Raw genomic sequence first — 27,500 nt, forward strand, 5'->3', positions numbered from 1 at the left:
TCTCCTCATTATTATTATTATTATCCTTTATTTATATGGTGCCACAAGTGTTCCACAGCACCTTACATAGTACATAGACAAATAAGTGAACAAGCAACAGGTGACTTACAGTACAATACAGTGCAGGACAAGGTTTATATACAATGCTGCATTAGTGATCATAGTACTCCAATTAGCGACAGGGCGTGAGCAACCAGGTGTTAGGTGCCCGAGTGAGGAGTAGATGACCGTATAAGGGGTTGCACAAGAGGGTAGAGGCCCTGCTCGTGAGAGCTTATATTCATATGTATTACAGTTCATATGCATTGAATGCAACTAGTATTATGGAGAGACTGCATAAGAAAGAAAGGGACATTTGTTTGGCTACAGTAATTGCCTAGAATTATTAGCGTATAGTTCTAAAAGTTTAATTTCTTTCTAGAAATGCACAAATCTCATGATAGCATCTTACGGTGTACTTTATTTAATTTTTCGATTAGAGTCGTGAATTTGAGCAAGGCCTAACTAAGCAGTTTGTTCATATTCTTGCCTTCAAATGGCCTCCTGAATCGGCAATGTTCTAAAAACTTTGGAGGGCCTGAGAGAGTTGCCTAAAAGCTAAGTAAATCTTTAACGAGTTAGTGGGTTTACATTCTGCATCACCTAGCAACCTCCAGGCTCAGCCAGTTCCCTTGTCTATGCTTGGCCCTGTTTACAGTCCATTGAAACCATTCTTCACAAGCACAGAAGAAATTCGGTTTCATTAGCACCGTTCTCAAGGACAAAATAATTAAAGTTAAATGAACAAACATTGCCCAGTAATTTTCTGCCCTAGATACTACTTTAACCATTTTCCTGCCAAGAGTCTTGTATTGCAAGAAGGTATTAGGGCCATTTTTGCCATGTAACTTTCCTGACTTCATCACTCACTTGAAACGTAGTAATATTTTGATAATGCATCTAACACCCCCTGACTCTCCAGCCATGTCGCTAGCAGAGTATGGTTAATGTTACCTGCAATTGTAAAGGTTATATCTTTAGGGAATGGAGGTGGATGGTCTCCTGGTTACTGTGAGAGCCAAGAGACATGCAGAATTAGCACCCATTATGGTCATCACTGAAAGCTACAGGTGCTGAAGGTAAACTGAAAATAAAAAGAGGCAGCACAGTAGGTATAGTGATTAGCATTAGTGCCTCATACCACTGAGGCCTTGGGTTCAGTTCCCGTAAGGCACTAACAGTGTTGAGTTTGTATGCATGGGTTTCCTCCCACAGTCCAAAAATACACTGCTAGGTTAATTGGATTCTGACAAAACAATTAACCCTAATGTATTAGCGTGTGTCTGTAGATATAGGGAATATATATTGTAAGTTCCACTGGGGCAAGGACTGATGTGAATGACTAAAATATTCTCTCTGTAAAGCACTGCAGAATGTGTGTACGCTACATAAATAATTCGTTTTCACAGGTGTAGTGACATATTTTAGTGGCCTCATATTTTGGTCCTTCTTTCATGGAGAGAATCCCTTATTTGCATGAACATTGATCTGCAAAATGTCCACAACAAAAGTACTTGACAAAAGTGTTTTTGCTTAATATTCCTCTCATTATAACATAACTGTGCCAGCCTATTTACTTTCACTTAACCTATACAGCAAACCAAAATGGATGCCACAGGTTTCTGGATGGAGCCATCACAATCTAGTCTCCTCTTTGGGGAAAATTGAATTTGTGACATTGACAAGATGTGTTGTTCCGGAATGGCACATCACATCGTGCCGGCATCACAAGTTTCCCTCGCACCCCATAGAAGTGTGAAGGAAAACTTGCGATGTCAGCACTACTGTATTGGCCAATGTGCGTGCAGCCAGGTGCCACCATGATCCTTGGCGACACATCTTGCCAAATCTAATTCCCCCCCTTTTGTCTAGACCAGTGGTGTCAAACTTGGGCCATCCAGCTGCAGTGGAACTGCACATTCCAGCATGCTCTGCCACAGTTTTGCTCTTAGGGAATGCTAAAACTGTGGCAAGGCATGCTGGGATGTATAGTTCCACTCTAGCTGGGTGGGCCGAGTTTGACACCACTGGTTTAGACTCTAGAACACAGGTTCTCAAACTCGGTCCTCAGGTCCCCAAACAGTGCATGTTTTCCAGGTCTCACAGAATCACAAGTGAAATAATTATCTCCACCTGTGGAACTTTTAAAATGTGTCAGTGAGTAATGAATACACCTGTGCACCTGCTGGGTTAGCTGGAAAATGTGACCTGTGTGGGGTCCTGAGGACCGAGTTTGAGAACCACTGCTCTAGAAAATGGTGAATAACATCTTGTAGGCTTCATGCAGGCACTGGGACACTTGTTGTCGACTGTAGACTCACATGAATGCTGTAAATGTAAAACTCCTTGGAGCCCTAAAATCAGCATTCATTTGTTTTCTGTCATAATCCAATCTCTGCTCACCCTGTCTGAGCACTTTACATATCCACGTTACACAATGGCTAATAAAAAAAAGTTCTCACCCTTTTGACATTATTCACGTTTTGGTTTCTTACATCATGAAACACAAAATGGATTTATTTTGGATAAGGTGCAATATAGCAGCAGATAATTACATGTTTTTAATTAAGAATCGCAACCTACAGGCAGCAGCACACCTATTTGCCAAATGTCAATTGGTTTTCTGGGGTTTTTTTAAACTTTATTTTGGTATCTTTCAAAAAAAAAAAAAAAGTATAGTAGTTAATACAATCAACATTCAAGCAATTACAATTTAGAAAGATAATTGATTACATAAGTATTTTTCCCCATTGTTTTTTTAACTTGTTAAAGTCCCATTTGGCTGTAGTTACATCAGAGTTTCTACCAGGTGGAAACTAGTTTTCACTTATACATTGTAATATTACTAATGCTCCATCAGGATGGAAATTGACAGAGGATGAAAAAACAATTTTCAAATTATTCTGCATGTTTCCAGTGGGATAGAAGTCTTTTTTTTTTATTATTATTCTTTACATTGTCTTGTTGGAATATAAATCGTTTCGCAAGTTTTAGATCCCTTAAAGACTTTCGCATATTTTTTGCAAGAATTGTCTAGATCTTGCTCCATCCATTTTGTACTCGATGTAGACAAATTTTCCCTTCCCTGGAGCAATAGAGTAACCCCATAACAGTAGGCTTCTGCCACTGTGCTTGATGATTTGGATAGGGTTGAGTGAGTCTGCATGCTTGCACCAAATATAATGCCTCACATTGAAGCCAAAAGTCTAGTTGTTGGGGTATATTTACTAAAGTGCAGGTTTACAAAAGTGGAGATGTGGCTCTCGAAAATTGTAGGCAAGATTTAATGTTTTCTTGCACAGTGGTTTCCTGTGTTGCCACCAAGTGCAAATTTGTGAAGTGCCTAACTATTGTCCCAAGGACTGTTTCCCCTTCTCTATGATGGAAAACTATATATTTTTCAGTGTTTTGGGTGATGTCCTGTTCTAGACATATTCACAGTTCTGTTCATTATTTCTTTTTTTATAGTGGCTTTGACATATAGTCTTTGAAATAATCTTGTATGCTTGCCCTGATTGGTGTTGTAATGAAACTTATGCTTGGAAATGCACTAACAACTGGTGGATCTTACAAACACAGATGTATTTATTTTTAAATCAATAAAATATACTTCAGGAGACAACGCATTACACCAGTGTTTATTTAGCTGTATACTTAGGCAATTATTTATTATATGTACAGTATCATCATCCCATTTGCTGTATCTTAGAAGTTAAAAAGAAAAAAAGCTTTAAATTGCCTTCATGATGTAAAGTGTGAAATTTCCCAAAGAAAGTTAATACATTTTATAGCCACAGTATGTTACATGATAACTGCATTTAACATACTGATCTTTTAATTTGCTGATACACCACTATATGCCATTTAAATTAAACACTGGTTAATATGAAGTATTGCACATTTTTAACATGCTATTCACATATGCCATGTCCTGAAGTCTGTTGCAATTTGCTGGACCTTTCTGTGCACGCTTTGATTTATTGACAGGTGTCAGACAAAACTGAATTATACTTTCATCACGACAATGCAGTAAGTACTGACCTGTTATTGCTGAGAACAGAGTTTTTGAGCTGAATACAGTATTTTTGTGTATTTAAAAAAATATGCATTGACTGTACCACTTGACTTTTATATATTCACATAAAATACATTTCACTTCATAATTATATATTTCTATGGCATTAAAAGATACATAGAAAAATACATTTAAAAACATTGAAATGGTCAGTTTAAACTTTCACCTCTATGCCACTACCAGTTACTATAGTTAGGTGTTTGACTATATATTCAATGAATAATCCATAACCTAAAGTTGCCCATATGAAGATATGGACAAATGAAGTCTATTAAATCCATAGGTTTTTTGGTATCTATGCATTATACACGCGCATTAAAAAAAATAAGACGTTATTTGTATCCGCCTATTTTAATGCTGTGTGTATAATAAATAAATATGTATATGTGTAATCCGCCATCAGCATAGTGTAGAACAGAGGACTTTCAATGTTTCTATTCTCTTCCACTGACTTCCACCGCTCGAGTGGAAGTCTGTGTCCTGTCTCTCCCTAGGCAGCATCATCGCTTCACCCCTCAGTGGGCTCCACTCTGGTGATCTCTGCCACTTGGAAACCAGCTCCTTTGTACAGAGCCGTGCCTCTTGCACAGGAACCACCTGTGTGGACTTGTACTGAGCCGGCCCCTCTGTTCTCCTCAGTGACTACCATCTGTCATTCTCGTCACAGAGGACAGTGCTGCAGCCTCTCCAAATGACAGGGTACTCCAGCGATCACTGCACATAACGGGTTCCTAAACAGCAGGTATACCAGTGCTTTTGTAATGGGTCTTCTCAGGTGGCAGCTGCCCTCTTTACTGTAGGCTCTGGACTCCTCTCACAGCAAAAGCTCCCCTTCGGAGCATAGGGCTGAAAATAATTTAGACTTGCTGAGAGCAGGGCAGGGATCCCCTCCCCACGGAGCCCCTCCCACAACCCCCTGAGGACCGATCGTGACGATCCTTAGCCTAAAACCTGCCTGGGAAAATTACCTACACAATGGTGTAAGCCGCATCACAATCTGTTCAGTGGTTGCAGAGTTTGTCTGGTGCTTGAAAGTTTGTGAACCCTTTAGAATTTTCTTTATTTCTGTTTAAATTTGGCCTAAAACTATCTCATTTTCACACAAGTCCTAAAAGTAGATAAAGAGTACCAAATCAAACAAATGAGACAAAAAAATTAGACACGCTCATTTTTTTTTTTTTGAGGTGATCCAATATCACATCGGTGAGTGGCAAAAGTATCTTTAGGTTTAGCAGATATTTTGAAGGTGAATTTAGAGACCGCTATTTTTCAATCTATGGGATGACATTCAGGTGTGAGTGGACAACCTGTCTTTTTTTATAATAAAAAAACAGGGATCTATCAAAGTCTGATGTTCACAACACGTTTGTGGTAGTGTATCATGCACGAACAAAGGAGATTTCTGAGGACCTCAAAAGAAGAGTTGTTGATGCTCATCTGGCTGGAAAAAGTTACAAAACCATCACCAATCAACAGTCAGACAAATTTTGTACAAATGGAGGAAATTCCAGACCATTATTACCCTCCCCAGGAGTGGTCGACCAACAAAGATCACACCAAGAGCAAGGCGTCTAATAGTTTGTAAGGTCACAAAGGAACCCAAGGTAAAACTATAAGGCAACTGAATGTTCATGAGTCCACCATCAAGAGGACACTGCATCGCAGGATTGCAAGGAGAAAGTCAAAGCTCTCCAAAAAGAACATTGCTGCCCATCTGCAGTTTGCCAAAGATCACCTGGACATACTATTCTCCCTAAGTGGCTCTACCTTTTCCAGACTCTCCCAGTGGCGGTTCCCCTTACCCTCCTTCAAAACCTTCAGAAATCTATTAACCGTATTATATGGAATGGTTAACCCCCTCGACTATCTTCGTCCATCCTTCCGGATTTTAAGCTCTACTATCTGGCTTCACTTTTTTCTCAAATTGTTTCCTCCTACTCCCCCCGTGGAACATCCTCCTGGCTTGATATTGAATCCAGCTATATTAATTCCCCAGACCTATCCTCCCTATGGGGCATACAAAAGAAACACCGTCCTCCTTCCTCTAACCTTCCTCCAACACTTAATTCCTCCTATACATATGGGTATTAAACTCAAATTTGATATTACCACCCCTATATCTCCTCTTACCCCCATATGGTGCAACCCCAATTTCCTCTCAGGTTTGCATGCGGTCCACACGAAATCATGGATAACAGCATCCCTTAAATTTCCTGCTGATTTTTGTTCACAAGGGCTCTGGCTCTCCCTCCCAGACCTACAACTGCAATGTCCAACCCAATCCCTAAATCCCTTTGATTATTTCCAAATACGAAATTTTTTAGGTTCCCTACCACAGGCCCCACTTCTCCGCGACCTCACCCCGTTTGAACAAATCTGTAAATATTGCCCTATGTCTAAAGGGATGATCTCTCAAATATACGGCATTCTTATTGGTCCTACTCTGCCTATTACTAATCCCCATGAATCCTCCTGGGAGATGGATCTTGGCCCTCCACCTGACACAGAGGCTTAGGATGACATGAGACTGGCAATTGCTAAAACCTCTATCTCTACCCACCTTAAAGAAACTTCCTATAATTTGTATTACCCTTGGTACTTTACCCCAGTACTGCTCTCTCGTATGTTCCCTTCTGCCTCACCCCTTTATTGGAGAAATTGTGGCCTCTGGGGTACTCTAGCCCATATCTGATGGACCTGCCCAGCTCTTGAACCTTTCTGGACCTCTGTTCTTGCTCTTCTGAACACGGTCTTTGGAGACCCTATTCCGAAAGACCCATGGACCTTCCTTTTAAGTTACCCCCCTCCAGATCTCAGCAAACGCTCCGTTAAATTGTTGTCCCACATTCTAGTTGCTGCTAGAAGTTTGATTGCTCGTAACTGGAAAAATCCTTTTCCGCCAACCCTCTCCGCCCTAAAATCACAAATCCAACATATAGCGGAAATGGAGAACATTACCTACTATCTTCACGATAGAGGCCATATGTTTTCTCAGGTATGGGCCCCGTGACTCTCATACGATAGCACATTGCCACCTGCGCTCGCTGCCCATGTGTGACTCATGCGCAATGACTGGGGCCCTGATTCAGAGCCGGACGCTCTGACCAGAGCGCTCGCTCTGAATCAGGGCCCACCTCCATAAATATGGAGCGTCCTCCTGGACGCTCGTATAGCTGTGGGTCACCACCCACAGCATATATGAGCGTGCAGTATGATGGTCGCGATGGTCTTGACCATCGCGACCATCGCCAGTGCGAGCAGAAGCCTGCGGTTGAGTTTCTCAACCGCAAGGCCAGGAGTGATTTTGGCTCTATCAGAGCCAAAATCACTCCCACTGACATCACTAGTGATGTCAGTGGGGCCGGCTTCTGATGGTAGGCGTTCCCTTGGGAACGCCTCCGTCTGGCAGGCACGCCCACCAAAGGGGGCGTGCTGTCAATCAACATCGACAGCACGCCCCCTTTGACCAGACACAACGAGCGAAGGAAAGTCCTTCGCTCGTCGCGTCTCGCGCATGCGCACGACGGAGCTCCCTCTGTCGTGCGCATGCGCAGTGCACACCATCGACCCACTTGCGAGCGGACAGCCGCTCGCGAGTGGGTCTGAATGAGGCCCTGAGTCTGCTCCTCCCAATCTGACTCCTCTGAGATAAGCCACCCTAATTAACTGCATACTCTTCTTTCCTGCTCCCCAAATGACACGTTTTTCTTCCTTATAGCGCTTTTTGTCTAGCATTAGGTCTCTGTATGATCTTCTGCTTCCTTTGGTATTCCTGTGTCCTCCACCCAACACCCTTCCACCCCCTTTACTGACCCCCCCACCCTTATATACTTATCGCTATAAAATAAAATTGCTCATTTGTGTTTTTTCAATGTTCTTCTCTGTGAGCTTTCTAAATAAAGAATAAAAAAAAATCACCTGGACAAGCCAGAAGTCTATTACAATGTTTGTGGACAGATGAGTCCAAAATAGAGCTTTTGGTTTAAATGAGAAGCGTTCTGTTTGGAGAAAGGAGAACACTGCATTCCAGCATAAAAACCTCATACCACCTGTGAAACACGGTGGTGATGGGATCATGGTTTGGGCCTGTTTTGCTGCATCTAGCCCAGGACGACTTGCCATCATTGATGGGACAATGAATTCTGAATTATACCAGAATATGCTAAAGGAAAATGTCAGGACATCTGTCTATGAGCTGCATCTCAAGAGAACGTAGGTCATGTAGCAAGACGAGGACCCAAAGTGCACAATCATTCGACCAAAGAATGGTTAAAGAAGAATACATTTAAAGTCTTGGAATGGCCAAGTCAAAGTCCTGACCTTAATCCAATCAAAATGTTGTGGAAGGACCTGAAGCAAGCAGTTCATGGGAGGAAACCCACCAGCATAACAGAGTTGAAGCTGTTTTGTACGGAGGAATGGGATAAAATTCCTCCAAGCCGATGTTCATGACTAATCAACAATTACCGGAAACGTTTAGAAGCAGTTATTGCTGTAGGGTCATTCTGTGTCAAATCAACACACTGAGTTTACTTCATAAGCTCAGATTTTGTTCACCTTTGGTATATGGAGAGTATATATGTAGTCTAAGAAAAATACAAAATTTTATATAAATATATCATGCCGTAAAGTTTTCGACAATCTGTCAAAAATGCACAACCAGCATATTTTCAAATTGCCATAGCAGCTCTGCTCATTAAGCCAGAGAGGTGGGAGTGGTATCATTTTACTGTGTTTTTTATGCCCTTTCCTATGATATACAACACGATAGGCTATGTAATGAAAAACTTTTTCTGAATTCAAACTGAAATTTTTGATCATGATTATCTCAAAAAGTGCGTTGACAAAAAAGTTCAATACATATCTGGAAGTAGTCTATACTAATGTTAAATGTTTGTCAAAATTTAAAAGTGAGCTAATAATGGATTCATAGTTAAAAATAATTTTAAAGCAAGGTAGTTTATTAAAAAAAAAAAAGCCGGATGTATTACAAGTAGTAAGAGGTAATAATAGATTTGATGTCTTCATTAGTTTAATACTTAATCTAGTTGAATAGAAATACTTTATTAGTCAGTCAACAATGTTAGCTGAAGATAGTTTGACAATGCTTCAGTGGTTTTTAGTGTCATCAGGAGACATGACATAAATTCTTCCAGTTGGAGTTATAGGGTCGACTTTGCATAAGACCTCTATTAGAAGTATCCATAGTGCATCAGGCTTCCTTGGATAGAAGAATGATGGTGAAGATTCAGCTGGATGAAGGAAGGTCATTTTTAATTCGTCCTTATCTTCATTCTTGTTCATCATATAAGCAAGACACCATTTCATGTTATACACAACGGATATATAGCCATTTATTTGTGTTAACTGGAGTTTTTCTAGAGATTTTATAACAAATACTGTAGATGATATTGTAGCCTTATAAAAGGTTTTCACAGATATTTTTGATGTACTTGAATCAACAGATATAAAAGCATTATATTGTTGTGTTCCCTGAATAGTTACTGACTGGCTGAAACAATTATTCAAAAATGTTTCAGACACAATGTAGTTGTCTTGCATTGTGAATATCAAATTAATTCCAGATATATTTTCTACTGTCCAATCATAAAGTTGGAGAGGTATGGGGATTTGGTTCTCATCTGGACGTTCTAGGCTGGCTCTAGCTGCCATTCTCTTGACTGTGCTGCCAACTGCATCACAGGGGCCTTTCCCATGTGCTGTGGCCTGCAATACTGAGCATGATTCCTCACCATTGATTCAGGAGAACAATGATTCATGAGCATGATTCATAAACAATGCATTAACATTATTGAAGATCATTATTTTCTTGCAAGCATTATTCATTGTTTTTAGTTAATAAAGTCATATAGGAACTTTTATAATTAGGCCTACAATATTTGATTTTTTTGTAAATTCTCTTAATTACTTTTTGTCAATCTCTACATGTGAGAATATATAATATCTATATTCTCACATGTAGATATTGACAAAAAGTAATTAAGAGAATTTACATTTAATTAAAATATTGAGTGTTGAGCTAATTTTAGTTGTTCCCTCATATAATTGGATTTAAAAGTTACCCTGATTTTTTTCAAACATAGTGCCTACTACTGTTTAAAACATTTTTTAATTATGAACCCATTATCCTCCCACCTTTAAATTTTGACAAACATTTAACATTAGTATGGACCACAGGTTCTCAAACTTGGTCCTCAGGACCCCAAACAGTGAATGTTTTCCAGGTCTCCTCACAGAGTCACAAGTAAACTAATTAGCTCCACCTGTGGCAAGGCCCCCATACATCAGAGATTGATTGCAGCAATTGTGCAATTTGCAATCGATTGTGTATAAAAATCTTTCCCTTTTTCAATCGATTGTGGCAATTCTGCAATCGATTGGGAAAGATTTTTACACACAATTGATTGCAAATTGCACGATTGCTGCAATCAATCTCTGATGTATGGGGGCCTTAACTTTTAAAATGTGTCAGTGAGTAATGATTACACCTGTGCACCAGCTGGGAGACCTGCAAAACATGAACTGTGTGGGGTCCTGAGGACTGAGTTTGAGAACAACTGGTATAGACTATTTCCAGAATTTGTTTTTACTACTTTGTCGACGCACTTTTTGAGATAATCATGATCAAAAATTTCAGTTTGAAAATATGCTGGCTGTGTGTTTTTGACAGATTTTTTAAAACTTTACATATTTTGGAAACGGCATGAGATAGTTAAATAGAATTTTATTTTTCTTAGACTACATATATATACTCTACATATACCAAATTTGAACAAAATCTGAGCTGGTGAGGTAAAATTTTAACAAAAAGTATATTGATTTGACATGGAATGGCTCTGTATAAGGGGATTATACCAAATACTGAAGCAAAGGTTCACATACTTTTGCCACTCAGATATGTAATATTGGATTATTTTCCTCATAAAAAAATGAGCCTGTCTCATTTGCTTGATTTGGTTCTTTTTTATCTACTTTTAGGACTTGTGTTAAAATCTGAGGTAGTTTTAGGCCAAAAAATTCTGAAGGCTTCACAAACTTTCAAGCACCATTGTGTGTATGTATGTGTATACATATCTATATATATATATATATATATATATATATATATATATATATATATATATATATATATATATATATGCCAATTGTAATGACTGAAGACAAGGTCCGAAGAGACCTTGAAACGTCGACTTGCTCGGTGTATCACTTGATGTCTTAATACACTTTGTATTTTTTCAACATTGGAGTGCCGCTTTATTCTTTCCCAAGGGGGCTCAGCACGCTTCTCTAGGAAATACTTTGCATATATGCACATTCTAAGAAGGCACCCAGCAACAGCACTAGTGCCAAGCCACAAGCTGTATATATATAGACAATATGCCGCGGTGCCCGCTGTAGGTACAAATATTGGATTCCAGAAAGCAGCACTCAGCGGACGGATTAAATAAGTGAAGATGGCACAGTAAGTGCTTGTAACGTTTCGGGCTTTTAATCGTCCATTGTTAGGCTACAAGGCTTTGTTTTGTAGCCTGACCATAGTGGATTAAAAGCCCGAAACGTTGCAAGCACTTACAGTACCATCTTCACTTATTTAATCTGTCCACTGAGTGCCGCTTTTTGGAGTCCAATATTTGTACCTACAGCGGGCACCGCGGCATATTGTCTATATGGAAGGTGCGTGCTGGGTCATTTAGTGACTATATATATATATATATATATATATATATATACACACAGGTTGAGTCTCCCATAACCAGGGGTATTTTGAATAATAATGAAATAATTATCTTGAGAATGGGATCCAAATCTAAACACAGAATGCATTTATGTTTTCTTTACACCTTATACACACAGCCTGCAGGTAATTTTAGACAATATTTTCAATAATTTTGAGGCTCAAAGTTTGTGTACATAAATTAAATTCATTTATGTTTCATATACACAAAGTCTGAAGGTAATTTTATACTTAATTTTGAATTATTTTGTGCCTTAAACAAAGTTTGAGTACATTGAACCAACAAAAAGCAAAGGTTTCAGTCTTGCTAAAAATATTCTGTATTTGAATATGGGAGACTCAAACTGTATACACATACACTTGCAAAAGTATTCAACACGTGCAGATGAAAATACCTTGCCCTAAAAAATCTTTCAAATCGCCTCTGCTGTGAATCATTGATTGAAAGAGGTCAGCTTTTATGGATAAAAGACCCCCTAATAACATTGGTGTGAAAAATTGTATAAATGAACACCAAAGACCAGTCTAATAAAACTAAATATATAGTTATAGACATATACACAAGATTTGGAAAGACTACAAAATAATATCCAAGTGCTTTGATATCCCAGCGAGCACCGTTGGATCAATTATTAGGAAATGGAAGCTGCATTCTACCACCCAGGCACTGCTGTCCCTCAAAACTCAGCGTAAGAGCAAGAAAGAGAGCTGTGAGGGAAGCCATAGAGAAGCCAACTATCACTTTGAAGGTTCTACAGAGTTTAGTGGCTGTTTATTTTTAAAACAGAAAAGCTCTCTTTTGTGAGAGTCTTTACTAGAAATAGTGAAAGATGGATTGTTTGTGGCACAGATTTCCACCTTTCAATCACTAAATTGTTACATAAGGTGAATACTTTTGAAAAAAAAATTTTGTATATGTGACAGTGAAGGCGAGCTACTTATTTACCATAAATGATCGAGTTCTGCAGTAGGTACTAGAGAGCTGGGACTTGGGAATACACCAGGAGCAGCTGCACGGATTCTGTAATGGTGTCGTGGTAGACTACATCTCCCAGCAGAAGGATTAAGTGGCCGGAAGGTAGGGCAAATGAAGTAGGCAAAGGATATCTTGCAGAGCCAGCCTTTGAGAACAACACAAGTGACCTAGAAAAGAGACCCTCTGCAAGAGCGTTGAGCAAGCCAGGATTTGGAAACCACAAGAGAAAGTGCCTGTCTGTTTGTTCAGCACTGGGGGTGTAGGTAGAAGCGGGTGCCTAAGAGAAGAGGGTACCTTCCCCAGGAAGAGAGAGACTGGCTTGAATGGGGACGCGAGCTGCAGAACTCATATCATAGGGTAAATACAGTACAGAAGAGCGCATCGGCAGGGAAGTCAAGTTCTGTAATTAGGAATGACCTGGAGACAGATGATGGGTTGTTCTTTGTATCATGAACTGATGGGACTTATGAACTCAAATATTTTAATTAATTTGTCCCTGGCATCCACAATGTATGAATCCAGTTTGATCACTGCTTGTGTTGTTGAAATCTAGTAAACCAGGCATAACGTAGCGGAGCTGCCTTTATGCCCATAGAAACCTGCTGCTTTAATTAACAACATAATATAAAACACATGGTGTAAGTATTTTTAATAGTTTTTCCCAAGGAAAATACAGTCTGCTTGCTTGCACTCTTGTGTTTAATTTCCACTGACAATAACATTAGTTATTGTCATTTGTGAAGCGAGATAAACGGATAGGAAGGGCAAACAAACCTAAATAAGGATTGAATAGAAATGTGATAAACAAGAAAAGACCTCTAATGTTAATTAGAACTGTGAGGAAGTGACTGCAAATTACATTATATCTTCCATAGAAATGACTAGTGTGTTTTTGGCCTATTTGCTAAAGATACAGTTGCTGTTTGTTTTCACCACAGGTGCTTTAGCAATGCTTTTGCCCACATTGAATATATATCCGATATGTATATTTTATATAGACTATACCTTTAAAGTCAGTTGCAGCAGCTTTGACTATTAGTCATTATGTCATTGAGACCTATTTTGAGTAAAATGAAGGCATTCAAAAGTAAAAAACATATACAAATCATTGAAATGTCTGCTATCTTCATATACAGTAGGTGCACAGATGAGCTCCTTTTAGACTGCTTCACAATCTGGATTAAGAACTGATGTTATACTGGTGCTTGTATAAAAAATTAACAGAGCAGATGAAAAAAAGAAGTACTTTTGTACCCTAACAAGCACTAATCTAACAGTCAAGACCTTTATAAAGTGGTTGTTGACTGTTTGTAGAACAGGAGTTTGTAGACCAACTTCACATATTTTCAATTCCCAATGAACAGTGCTTTGGTTTGTCTCTTGCTTGGAAAATTTTGTTGCTGAATGAGATCAAAAAGTGTGAATCAGTTTCCATTATACTTGTTATATAATTAGTACAATATGCATTTTGAAAACAAAAAAAGTAATAGTACCGATCCACTTACTACAGCTGTCGTCTGTACGGTGATACTAGAAAGAATGGTTTCTAGCAGGGGTGTATTTAGGGGTCTGAACACCCCTGGCAAAGTAATGGACATACGCCCCCCCATATTTTCTCCTCTGCCAGCCCCCCCCTTCTGTCTCCTCTGCCAGTCCCCCTTCTGTCTCTTCTACCAGTCCCCCTTCTGTCTCCTCTGCCAGTCCCCCTTCTATCTCCTCTGCCAGTCCCCACTTCTGTCTCCTACTCTGCCAGTCCCCACTTCTGTCTCCTACTCTGCCAGTCCCCCCTTCTGTCTCCTACTCTGCCAGTCCCCCCTTCTGTCTCCTACTCTGCCAGTCCCCCTTCTGTCTCCTACTCTGCCAGTCCCCCCTTCTGTCTCCTACTCTGCCAGTCCCCCCTTCTGTCTCCTACTCTGCCAGTCCCCCCTTCTGTCTCCTACTCTGCCAGTCCCCCCTTCTGTCTCCTACTCTGCCAGTCCCCCCTTCTGTCTCCTACTCTGCCAGTCCCCCCTTCTGTCTCCTACTCTGCCAGTCCCCCCTTCTGTCTCCTACTCTGCCAGTCCCCCCTTCTGTCTCCTACTCTGCCAGTCCCCCCCTCTGTCTACTACTCTGCCAGCCCCCCCCCTCTGTCTACTACTCTGCCAGCCCCCCCCCCCCTCTGTCTACTACTCTGCCAGCCCCCCCCCCTCTGTCTACTACTCAGGCAGCCCCCCCTCTGTCTACTACTCAGCCAGCCCCCATCCCCCTCTGCGCTGTAGGTGACTCCTCAGTCTGACGGCGCAGCAATGCAGCGCGTGCACACTGCTTATCTAGTGTAGATGTTCAGGGCTGCCCGGCCCTGGACATCTACACTGGGTAGAAGCCAGGGCCGGACCCAGGACCCCAGTCCTGGCAGTCCCTCTCTGATTCTACGCCCTGGCCACGGGTGGCACCGCCGGACAGCTCCCCCCCACACTTGACAGGTGCCACTGGAGAGTGCCATCCTGGCCAAGGGGTAGCTATGCCCCTAGTTTCTAGTGTCAGTCATACTTCTTTAGATTTATCTTACTAGCCTTAAATTGACTAACACCAGTGTGTACAAGGCCTAAGTATTCCATTAAGGGGGTTGTAAAGGACCACTAACCTAAATTACACTTTGCTTTATGTAAAAGAGTTAACAATTCTGCAGTCAGTTTTCCATTGCATTACAGATTAAATAATATTTGGAGCAACCAGAATTGCTTACTGTGATCTACAGAAATACGCCTTGCATTAAACATTTAGCACCTTTAGCTGTGCAGTTGCTTGTTGTTGTGTGCATGACTTTTTAGAATCAAATAAGGTCACAAATTTAGAGTCTTTAAAATTTAATAATTTTGTCTCCTAGAAAAATGTTCTTTACCGCCTGACAGCTGATAAATTCTGACTATTTTTAGGCACAAAACATTTTAGTCACTTGTACTTACAAAACAAAGGCCTTTTTCCTTTACATTTTAGTTGCTTGCAGTTATGCATTTTGACTGCTTACATTTCCAAAGTACTTAATTTATGTAAAGTTCATGACTGAGAATACATAAATTCAAAAAAATTTGTCTCTTCAAGGTTTGTTCCCTCAGAGCATGTTTAAAATTTCCTGATTTAATGTAAGTTTAGTTGTTACAAACATGTAGTTTGTGAAAGAATCACTCTTGAGATTTGTAATTAAAAGTAGAACACAAAGTAAAGGCCCCCATACATCAGAGATTGATTGCAGCAATCGTGCAATTTGCAATCGATTGTGTATAAAAATCTTTCCCTTTTTCAATCGATTGCAGAGATGCCACAATCAATTGAAAAAGGGAAAGATTTGTACACACAATCGATTGCAAATTGATCGATTGCTGCAATCAATCTCTGATGTATGGGGGCCTTTAGGGCAACAAATCAAATCACAAAGGTACTTAAGGTAAAATGCAATTTGTAAGAAGTGTGCACCCTCAAATTGTACAAATAATAAATTAAAATATTTTTTAGTGCATTTTTTGAGGTGCTCTTGTTGAGTGAAAAGTAAGAATGGCATGCAATTGTCATGTTCAGTCCCCTGTAGGAGCCCCCTAAGGGCCTGATTCAGAGTCGCTCGTAAGCGGGCGCTCGTTCATTCCGAGCGATGTTTGCCCAACTGCGCATGCGTACGGATTTTAATACGCATGCGCGAACTAGTCAGTGCGGCCGAAAATCGTTTGTTCGCTAAATAGCGAATGCCTGCTATTTTGAGTGACAGGAGGAGGCGTATGTGGGTGGTAACAGGGGAAGGTGCTTGAAAACGGGGAGTGGAGATCAGAACGCAGGCGTGCTTAAAGGTCAAAACGGGCGTTTTATGGGTGTGCATAATTAATACAGCAGCGTCATTGACCATGTCACTGGGTTATTTTATAGTCAGAACTGCTCGCAAGATTGTGGTAGGAAAAACCAACCACAAGAATAGCGAGCAGTTCATACGCTGGTCGATGTACTCGATTAATCTAATAAATAGCGGACATGACGTAGCATGCGAGCGGCCAGGGGGTGTAGTTATCCAAAAAAGGACCGCAAGTTTGTCCGCTCGTTCAGACATGGAGGCGTCAACAGACCGCAAAGCGAACGGTTCATTTGAATAGCCACCCCCTTTTCCTGAACGACCGTCCGCAAATAGCGTCCGGCTCTGAATCAGACCCTAAGTCCACTATTGGTATTCCAAATGCAGGGGACATGATTCACAGGTGATGGATTTAGTTTGTTTTTGGGAAAAGATGTAGTTGTATGATGTAGTATCTGAACTCTGGGCCTGATTCAGACGCGAGCGCTGAGCGCTCGCAACCGGGTCGACGGTCGCAATCCGTCGCTTCGGGTCTCGCACCAAAGGGGGCATGCTGTCGATGTTGAGTGACAGCACGCCCCCTTTGGTGGGTGGACCGGGGGGGTGGCTGCCCAGACGGAGGCGTTCCCATGAGAACGCCTACTGTCTGGGGGCGGTCCCACTGACATCACAAGTGATATCAGTGGTAGAGCTTTGGGCTCTGTTAGAGCCGAAAGCTCTCTGGGGCTTGCGGCCACGAGACCCTATCATAAAGGTCTCGTCGCAAGCCCGATGAGACCATCGCGACCATCATCCTGGCCGCTCGCATTAGCTGTGGGTGGCAACTCACAGCAATGCGAGCGGCCAGGAGGCCGCTCCATAAAGAAAAAAATGCCCTGATTCTGTGCGAGCGCTCTGTCAGAGCGTCCGGCTCTGAATCAGGGCCTCTAAGACCACTTGTTTTTACTGTTGGTTTGCAATTCTTTGCTTTTCCTGTCAGATACAAATCTGATATTCACACAGATATCAGGAAACTGAAAACAAATATAGCATGCCAAAAGGGAAAAAAATAAAACCTTTTAGTATTTTATGAATTAAATTATGTACCCTGCATTACGGTTACTGTTTTGAGATCTCATTCCTTTGGCCTTGTCAGTCTCCTATTATTTTGATTCACATTTACTGACTGATAATGTAAGTAATGTGATGTTTAGTATATATATTTTTATTTTCAGGGTTGGCTAGTATGTGAAGAACAGACCTGCCAGAGCAAGACACGTCGCCTTCCTCTAAATTTCTCCCGCAATGGACCGATTTGTCAGACCTGTATGAAAGCCACTCTTAGACCAGAAGTGAGTATAAACTGTGATGTTATAGACTGTCCTGTAAATAATTATGTGAACACATTTTCCTGTAGTAATTGTTTTTATTTACTTTAATCATTGTTTTCCTTATGTACAAAACCACGATCTGCCTACAATGGGGATAAAGCTCTGAACTGCAACATTGTATACAAATGAATACTGTATATACTAGTGATGGGACCCGGCATATGACCGCCCGCTGCTTCACCCCCTCCCTGCTTGCTGCTCAGTACTGCCCCCTGCCAGCTGTATATATTTATCTTAACACAGACTGGCCCTCCGGCTAAGGTCTGTCCCAATGCTCGCTGCAGTGGGAGCCATTGGACGGGTGTCGCTACCACTGTGCTTTGGATGTTGGAGACAGGACAGACCTTAGGAGATTATTATATAGATAGATAATATATTTTTGTGTACATAGCTCACGTAACGCGAGTAAAGAAGAAGGTTGTTCATTGGACAGACAAAGTCCTGGTCATACAGGGTACAATTTATCCACATGTAAGGTGTTTACACAAAGTTGCATTTATATACACTAAAGTCAGCGCCAGATATTATCTTGTATATAAAACACAGTAGTTTCATAAAGAATAAGCCAGAAGATACAAGAGAGCAAAGGTGGACAATGTGAGTGCAGATAAGACAGATGGAGAAATGGCCCTGCTCATTAGAGCTTACAGTGTAATGGCAATGGGTGAGGTTGAGCTTAGTGAGTAACACCACATCTTTCTATGGGAATTTTAATATGCATCGATAACTAAATTCAAATAACTAAGTGAATTTTTGACACTTTGTACTGTGTATTATGTGCAGCATCACATTCTTTTTAAATGCAATATGGGCAGTGTATTCTAAGGGTAATGGCATGTTAACACTGTTTGAGCCCAGCATATATATCATCCACAGGAACCCAGGGGCAGATTTATCAAATCTTGGAGAGAGATAAAAGTGGAGAAGTTGCCCATATCAATCAGCTTATAATTGTCATGTTTCTTGTAAAGCCTGTAAAATAACAATTAGATGCTGATTAGTTGTCACTTTATCTCTATCCAAGATTTGATAAAACTCCTCTCCAGTGTCTATCTGTTCTTTTTGACTGCATGTGCAGGAATAAGGTGTAATTACTGTGACTGATGCACACCTGGTACAGAAAATGTCAGTGTTTCCCTTTTCTTGTGTATGCCTATATTACGGTCACATGGAGCTGGACACAATGTTTCAAATCATAAATTGCCCCTGAAATGGGTCTTAACCACCCATTGAATTACTTTGATGTGATTCCAGGACCACTGGGCTATCTGGCCCAGTGCATAGAAAGTTCTTGTTCAGGAAGATGATTAGAGATACTGACTTTTTAAGCATGGTTTTCAGTTACTAGTGACTGTATTAAGATAAATACGAACTACTGAATGCTTTGTATATTCTAGCTGGAGACATGTTGAGAATTTGGCATAACTAATGCATAGCTTTGTTAATATAGATGCCATGTTTGTATGAAATTGTGGTTATAAAAAAAAAAAAAAAACTTTTTATCACAGGTGTGATGCCAGATAAGTGTTTTTATTTATTTATTCGCACTTGTAGTTGGTATACGGCTTTTCCTTTTCCATAATGGCAATTCATACAATAATGTGTTTGGCACACTAAACTTAAATACAAATAGCATATTCTCTTTTACAGCAGGAGTTAATCCCTATCCAGCTTTAGTTTTTGTGTAATGTATACCCTCTAGGAAATTCCTTAGTAAACAAAGGTATATGTCAACTGTTGAAATGTAGCCGAGCTCATACAAGGCAAGGCTTTCTCTTCGGGTCCTTGAGTCTGTATTATATGGTGTTATGATTTCTTTGTCATGGAGTCTGTTTGAGTGTTAGAGGCCTCCGCTTTGCTTGGCCTCAGCTAAGCTTATTATGCTTTAAAAAAAAAAATACAAAAATCCAAAGCTGGTTGTAAGCCCAGTGGCTTACCACTTGTGAATGATTACAGATTTTTCTTGTTTTTGGTACCCCTCTGACCTCACCCTCCCACCACTTTTATTTCACATTGCGAAAAACATCCACTGCACATCCAAGTTTAAATGAGCAGTGTAAACCCTACACATTTTGGTGTTAAGAGAATCCTTAACTCATTCACTGACAAATCCCTGGATATGTTATGGGAGGTAGTACTTATCACAGACTCCCATTCCCCCCCCCCCCCCCCCCCAAATATTTTTTCAATCATTAACCACAAGTGTGCAAATATTACATATATGAGAATGCTTTGCTGATCACCATTGCTGTCACTCCTGACAAGTAGGTACCATGTCTCTGTCTTAGGTCCTTTGCTATTCTCAATCTATACCACCTCTCTTGGCAAACTAATCCGCTCTTTTGGATTTCAGTACCATCTGTATGCGGATGATACTCAAATCTACCTATCCTCTCCAGATTTATCACCATCTGTATTGGTCCGTGTCACTGAATGTATTTCTGCCATTTCATCTTGGATGTCATCTCGCTACCTGAAACTTAATATTTCTAAAACAGAATTAATTATATTTCCACCGGCCAATAACAGTTACCAATCTGATCTCTTTATCACTGTTGATAACTCAACAATCCACCCCACCCCACAAGCTCGCTGCCTTGGTGTCATCCTTGATTCTGAATTGTCCTTTGTTCCCCACATTCAATCTGTCTCAAAATCATGTTACATACATCTAAAAAACATATACAAAATTTGACCATATCTCACACAAGACACTGCAAAAACTCTAATCCATGCACTCATTATTTCCCGCATTGACTATTGCAATAGTCTCCTTACTGGTCTTCCCAAAAACAGGCTATCGCCATTACAATCCATTATGAATGCAGCTGCGAGGCTTATCTTCCTTGCCAAACGTTCATCATCTGCTGCCCCGCTCTGTCAGTCCCTCCATTGGTTGCCAGTTTTCTACCGTATTCAATACAAAATACTGTTACTTACACATAAGGCCATTAACCGAATTACACCAACATACATCTCTTCACTCATCTCAAAATATCTCCCAACCCGACCTCTCCGCTCAGCACAAGAACTGCGTCTCTCATCCCCACGCATTACTTGCTCCCATTTACGGTTACAGGACTTTCTTCGGGCTGCACCTACTCTATGGAATGCCTTACCACACACAATAAGACTTACCTCTACTCTTCAATCCTTCAAGCGTTCCCTGAAAACTCACCTCTTCAGACAAGCTTATCATATTCCAGAACCGACCACATAACCTTCATAGCTTCCATGTCTTATCACATCCCCTCTCACAGTCCATACATAACCTCACATATTGTCTTTCTTTCACATACTCCTGACATTTTGCCGACATTCCTATGTGACTGGATCAAGCAGCCCACCAAGAAACTCTGCATTCTGGCCAGACCAAATTGCAATATATATAGCACCTATCCTTGTGTATCAATGCCTGTTTCCCTATAGATTGTAAGCTTGCAAGCAGGGCCCTGTTACCTCTATGTCTGTCTGTTATTACCCTGTTTTGTTCTATCAATGTTTCCAATTGTAAAGCGCAACGGAATATGCTGCGCTATATAAGAAACTGTTAATAAATAAAATAAATAATGTGTCCTCATTACAAGATCTTCAATATGGAATATGTTATTTGCTTAGGAAAATAATAATTAAGCTTCAGCTGGCTTATCGCCTACTAGCATCATTTATGTATTTTTCATAAAGGTGATACATAGAATTGTCCTATTAATACAGCTTTAATTCCCCAAAAGCTACCACCAATCGGACAAGTTCACCAGGATGACAGGTCAACTCCATTTCCCAGCACTCCCCGAAGTACTTTGAGACAAATGTAGGATCTAGCAAATGCAATCTGTATAAGGTTTAGTTATCTCTACATAGCTAACTTGATAGCTGCCCTTTGATATTCTAGTGCAGCAGACATGTCTCCTTTCTAAAGATAATTTAATGGCCAGTGTCTTTTTTTCTATTCACCGCAAATGGCAACTTAGTCACTGAAGCAGGAAGATTTAGTGACAGCTAAGGGGTCCACATTTTTACTCTTTACCCCATATTTGGTTTTCAAAGTTCTTCTGTTGAGGATGAAGCTTCAGCAGGACTGTAAGATAAGGAGTTACAAAAAGTGAGGTAGCGTGGAGCATTGGGGAAATTCAAAGAGAGGTCCAGCAAGTTGAAGTAGATCATTGATTCTTTTTGTTTTGAGAGTAGTCTCAGTGGAGTGTTCGGGGTAAAAACTGGATTGCAGAGAGTCAATAAGAGAGGAAAGGTAGTGAACTTGGTGATTTTACCCAAATTACAACACTGCTGTGTGTTTACACATGACTTCCTTAAGCTGGGTACACACTTGTCCAATTCTCATCCAATCCAACTGCAGACCAACTGGTTTGTCAGACATTGTTAGAGTGTGTATGCTCACAAGACCACTGGTTGCATACAATCTTGGTCTCGTGAAAAGATTTTTAAACCTGCTGAAAAATCAGGAGACCAGATCGCCAATCACAAGACCAATTTAGAAGTGTGTACGCTCCTGAGACTGGTTTGTCCAACTATTCTCCCAATTCATCCCAGTTAAGGAGGTCATCCACTATACAATTTTCTGTCAGATATTTGTCCAATCTGGCTGGTTGGAATGAAAACCTGGTAATGTATGGGAGCAAATGACAGTCAATCATATGGTTTTAAACACTGAAAAAGGCATTTAAAAAATTGTTCAAATTGGTTACATTTGTGTGGTTTAACCAATTTGTCTGAACAACCATTCTTGGCTATTTTCCAGTGTTTGCGAGCAAATGGACGATTGTCATTTGCTCCCATACATTACCAGGTTTTCATTCCAAGATTGGACAGATATTTGACAGAAAATTGTATAGTGGATGCCGTTGCAACCGGTCTGCCAAAGATTGGAAGAGTGCGTATGGTGATGCAATCCTTTCATCAGACTGTTTTAGCGGATACAGATTGGAGGTCTGCGGAAAAATTGGACAAGTGTGTATGCATAGATTGGATGTAGAATCTGCAAACAAGTCTGCAGAAGGATTGTATAAACAGTCTGATCTGGGGTCTGATTGGACAAGTGTGTACCCAGCTTTAGAGAGTCTTGTAGAACTACTGAACTGATTTTGATCGGGTTTTCACTGAAATGTTCCTTAAAATCCTCCGAGTAACACACACACCAATCCTTTCTCCTCAGTAGGAAGTCATTACAGAGATAACTTACTGGGCTTCTTCCAGCAGCAGCTCCTTGGACCTCATTCAGAGGCGGTCATTAGTTGCAAGCGGTCGCCCTGAATCAGGGAGGCCGCTTGCTTCCTGAACGGCCGCCTCCTTGTCGATCGTTAAGCTGTGGGTTACCACCCACAGCTTAACGACCGACCAGGTTGATGGTCACTATGGTTATCACCATCGAGACCATCGGGGCTTACGACCAGACCCTAAGGTTGGGTCTGGGCACTCGTAAGCCCCAGAGAGCTTTCTGCTCTGATGGAGCAGGAAGCTCCCCACTGACATCACTGATGTCAGTGCGGCCGCCCACAAAACGGTAGGCGTTCGTAAAGGAACGCCTCCGTGTTGGAAACCACCCCCCCCCCCCGGCCCGCCTACCAAACGGGGCAAGCTGTCGATCAACATAGACAGGACAAACCATCGAGCGCATCAGCACTTGCAACCGATTCTGAATAAGGTCCTTTGTGTAATCTGCAGCTATTTGCTCTGTCTCCCACCCTCCCCTCTCTGCCTCCAGATGGCCCCTCCCGTCCCACCTCATTGGCTGGCTGTAGCGCCGAACAGCATGAGTGGTAGGCTTCCCTGAGAACAACAATGGGAGGGTGACTAGTGGCTATTGCGTCTACCGACGTCATGATAGCACGTTGGGACAGCGGCGCTGCGTGGTGTGCTCAGAGCCGTTTGTGCAGCAGGTCTTTGTTGCCTAGCTCCGGTGCTCTGTGTCCAGGTAAGCGGAGAAGCAGGACCAGCTCTAGGCACGTTCCTCCTGAGGGTCCGCGCAAGGGCGCCATCCACAGTGAGTATGCTGATTTCCCGCTGCCATTTTCCCTCTGGCCCTTTTAACTTAAGTGCGTTCGTTGTGTCTGAATCCCCGCTGGCCTGCGCCTGTCCCCACTGCCCTGCCTTGCTTTCTGGCTTGACAACACACCCACTGTCAACCAGCCAGGGTCGGGCCGTGCGTGACCCCTTAAAAGAGCGTGTGATATCACGCTGCGGCCATCCCTGTCTGCGCACAGTGGGCCTGATTCAGAGCCGCTCGTAAGCGGCTGCTCGTTCGTTCCGAGCGATGTTTGCCCAACTGCGCATTCGTACGGATTTTAATACGCATGCGCGAACCAGTCAGTGCGGCCGAAAATCGTTTGTTCGCTAAATAGAGAATGCCTGCTATTTTGAGTGACAGGAGGAGGCGTATGTGGGTGGTAACAGGGGGAAGGTGCTTGAAAACGGGGAGTGGAGATCAGAACGCAGGCGTGCTTAAAGGTCAAAACGGGCGTTTTATGGGTGTGCATAATTAATACAGCAGCGTCATTGACCACGTCACTGGGTTATTTTATAGTCAGAACTGCTCGCAAGATTGTGGTAGGAAAAACCAACCACAAGAATAGCGAGCAGTTCATACGCTGGTCGATGTACTCGATTAATCTAATAAATAGCGGACATGATGTAGCATGCGAGCGGACAGGGGGCGTAGTTATCCAAAAAACGACCGCAAGTTTTGTTCGCTCGTTCAGACATGGAGGCGTCAACAGACCGCAAAAAGCGAACGGTTCATTTGAATAGCCACCCCCTTTTCCTGAACGACCGTCCGCAAATAGCGTGTGGCTCTGAATCAGGCCCAGTGAGTCTGATCCACCTGAAGCATGTATGGTGCGAGTGGGGTGGTCAGACAGTGTCAGTAACAGTGTCTGCGGTGGCGGGTGCTGTCACTCTCTGACTCTGGCTACAGTGGTTGGTGTTGTGCAACCCACAGGACCTGCGGACTGTGGTGGACCAGAGGACCGACTGGTGAGTAGTGAGCCTCAGCCAGGAGCCTGACTGACTGTGACTGAGTGACAGCCTAAGCTGCTGGAGCCAGGCTGGAGAGGGGCCAGGAGGAGACTGTGTGAACGGAGGACCCCCTCCTCCGTTCACACAGTCTCCTTCTGGCCTCTCTCCAGCCTGGCTCCAGCAGCTTAGGCTGTCAGTCAGTCATCTATCTTATGGACGTGGTCTGGTAGTGATGGTGAGAGGTGCCTGCAGAGCAACAGCTGTAAAGTGTGTAGTGAGCAGCTCCGCTAGTCAGCAGGTGCTGAGTCTCAGGGGATAGGGGGCTAGCTGAGGAGCACTGTCTGTGACTGACTGCAGGGGGCATTTGCTGAGTCTGAGCGTGGGGGGGTAGAAGAGTGGCCGAGGAGCAGTGTGTGTGACTGCAGTGAGCAGGTGGAGTGTGTATGTTGGTGTGTAAGGTGAAATATAGATGTGAACCATTCAGTTCACATCTATATTTCAGATTAATGCCCATTTTCCACTGAGTGAAAAACCTGTGTTATTGCCGAGGCAAACCTGTTCAGGCCTCAGTGAAAACGGCTCCCAAGAAAATAACCCGGGAAACCAGCAGGGTTGGACACAGGGTAGGACCTGGGTTAAAGGGCAGTGTAAACTGGTAAACCGGGTCGGACGACCCGGGGTCCCGTTTACAGCATGGGGATTTCCGAATTTTGCGGCGCTTAGAGATGATGCCATATCCAAGCGTCGTCAGAAGGGTTCCACTGTACATGGGTGCAATGTGAGCGCAGCCGACCCGGCAATAACCCTGGTCGAGGTGCAGTGGAAACGGGATGTGAAGCCGGGTCCACAGTGTTCAAAATCCTGGGTTGAACCTGGGACTTTAGTGTAAATGGGGTGTAAAATATGCTCCATGATCGGCAAGGAGCAGTCGACAATTGAATTTAGAGGACAATGTGTGTATTATTCTTTTTTCTGTGGGAGCGTTTATAATTTATTGCATCAATGTGTTTTATTATTTTTCCTGGGGAGGACATTCATAATTCATTGCATCAATTATTATTTTATTTACCCTGAAGGGGCCAAACTGTGGCTTGTTTGTCCTGTCAGCGCCAATGTGTGTGTTCGTCTTTATCCTGTGGGGGCCAATGTGTATTATTTTTTTTTTTGCCCTGGTGGTGTTAATGTGTGTGTTCTTTTGTCATGTAAAGGCCTATGTGTGTGTGTGTGTTTTTTTACAATGTGGGGGCCAATGCATTTTAACATTTTGCTTAAATTGATTAGTTTGTATTTTTTTGTTTCCTGTGGATTAATTTCTTTAAATAAAACATAGGAAATATTTTATTTTTGTTCAGTTAAAAGTATTACTGGGTGGGGAGCACTCCAACATTACTTGCACAGTGTGCTAGTAGAGCTGGAGCCGTCCCTGCGGAGAACGGGACGTCCGGAGCTCAGCACTGTTATGTCTCTTCTGCCTGTTTCCTTCCCTCCCTCGGATCACGAGACCCCATGTATACAGACACCCGATATACATAGGTGCACACATGCAGACAGTGATATATCCATACAAACAGATACATACATATTTTGGCCTCTATCCACCACCACAATGGCTATGAAATGAAACAAACAAGATGTGCTTTAACTGCAGACTTTCAGATTTAATTTGAGGGTAATTACATGCAAATCAGGTGAACGGTGTAGGAATTACAACAGTTTCTATATGTGCCTCCCACTTTTTAAGTGGACAAAAGTAATGGGACAAACTAAACAATCCTAAATCTAACTTTCACTTAATTGTTCGCCTGGCAGCTGGCTCCTAGTCAGTTATGTTTCGCCAAAAGAAGAGGGGAGAAGTACTGGGGACGGGCGCCTGTGCTGGTTTCACAGCGGAATAATGATGTCAGTGACCTTCCAGGCAGCAAATATGGATCAGTACCATGTAAAAAAGGGATGTCTCTTTCAGAGACATTTTATTTTTTTATATATTTAAGCTGTGCCCTTTAGGTGCCGGAAGCATAGGCAGCTGACTAATGCCACCTGCTCTGCCAGCAGCCTGCGCATTGAACCATTCAAAGGATATACTTTCTGTAAATAACTGTAACCCTGCCCAAAAAATGACTGCTGTTACTGCTTGGGTGACATGCTCCTTAGGGTTCTCAGGCTTTGCACATAAATCAGTGGTAGCCAGGGGTTCAAGCTGTACATGAACTGGATTGTACAGATGTGTCCTCATGCATCTAGCCTCCTTGCGCATTAAACATCCCTTCCAGTCGTGCCATGCCGTGGTGTGACTCTGTAGCGCCGGGCGTCTTTTCCTTCAAATGCGTCTTATTCACACAGTGATGCACATAAGACGCACAAGCAGCTTCTGCTGATTAAAATGATATGCAGATTAAAATGATATGTGGCATGCCTATATTCTGTGTGCAACTGCGGGTGTATCTGCATACAAAATGCTACGTAACAGTGTCTTAGCCGCTGACACTGTAACGTAGCATTTT

General features: G+C 42.0%; 1 protein-coding gene across 1 annotated transcript in view; it reads left to right on the top strand.

The window, feature by feature from the left end:
* The window catches only part of POLA1 (DNA polymerase alpha 1, catalytic subunit), a 477,386-nt gene that overhangs the window by 373,188 nt on the left and 76,698 nt on the right, over positions 1-27,500 (top strand). The window contains exon 34 of the mRNA XM_088451643.1: positions 17,875-17,991. Within this exon, the coding sequence (XP_088307769.1) occupies positions 17,875-17,991 (117 nt within the window). The remainder of the gene's footprint in view (positions 1-17,874; positions 17,992-27,500) is intronic.

The sequence above is a fragment of the Taudactylus pleione genome, unplaced genomic scaffold (assembly GCF_031769625.1).
Source record: "Taudactylus pleione unplaced genomic scaffold, aTauple2 ptg000026l, whole genome shotgun sequence".
NCBI classification, from domain to species: Eukaryota; Metazoa; Chordata; class Amphibia; order Anura; family Myobatrachidae; genus Taudactylus; species Taudactylus pleione.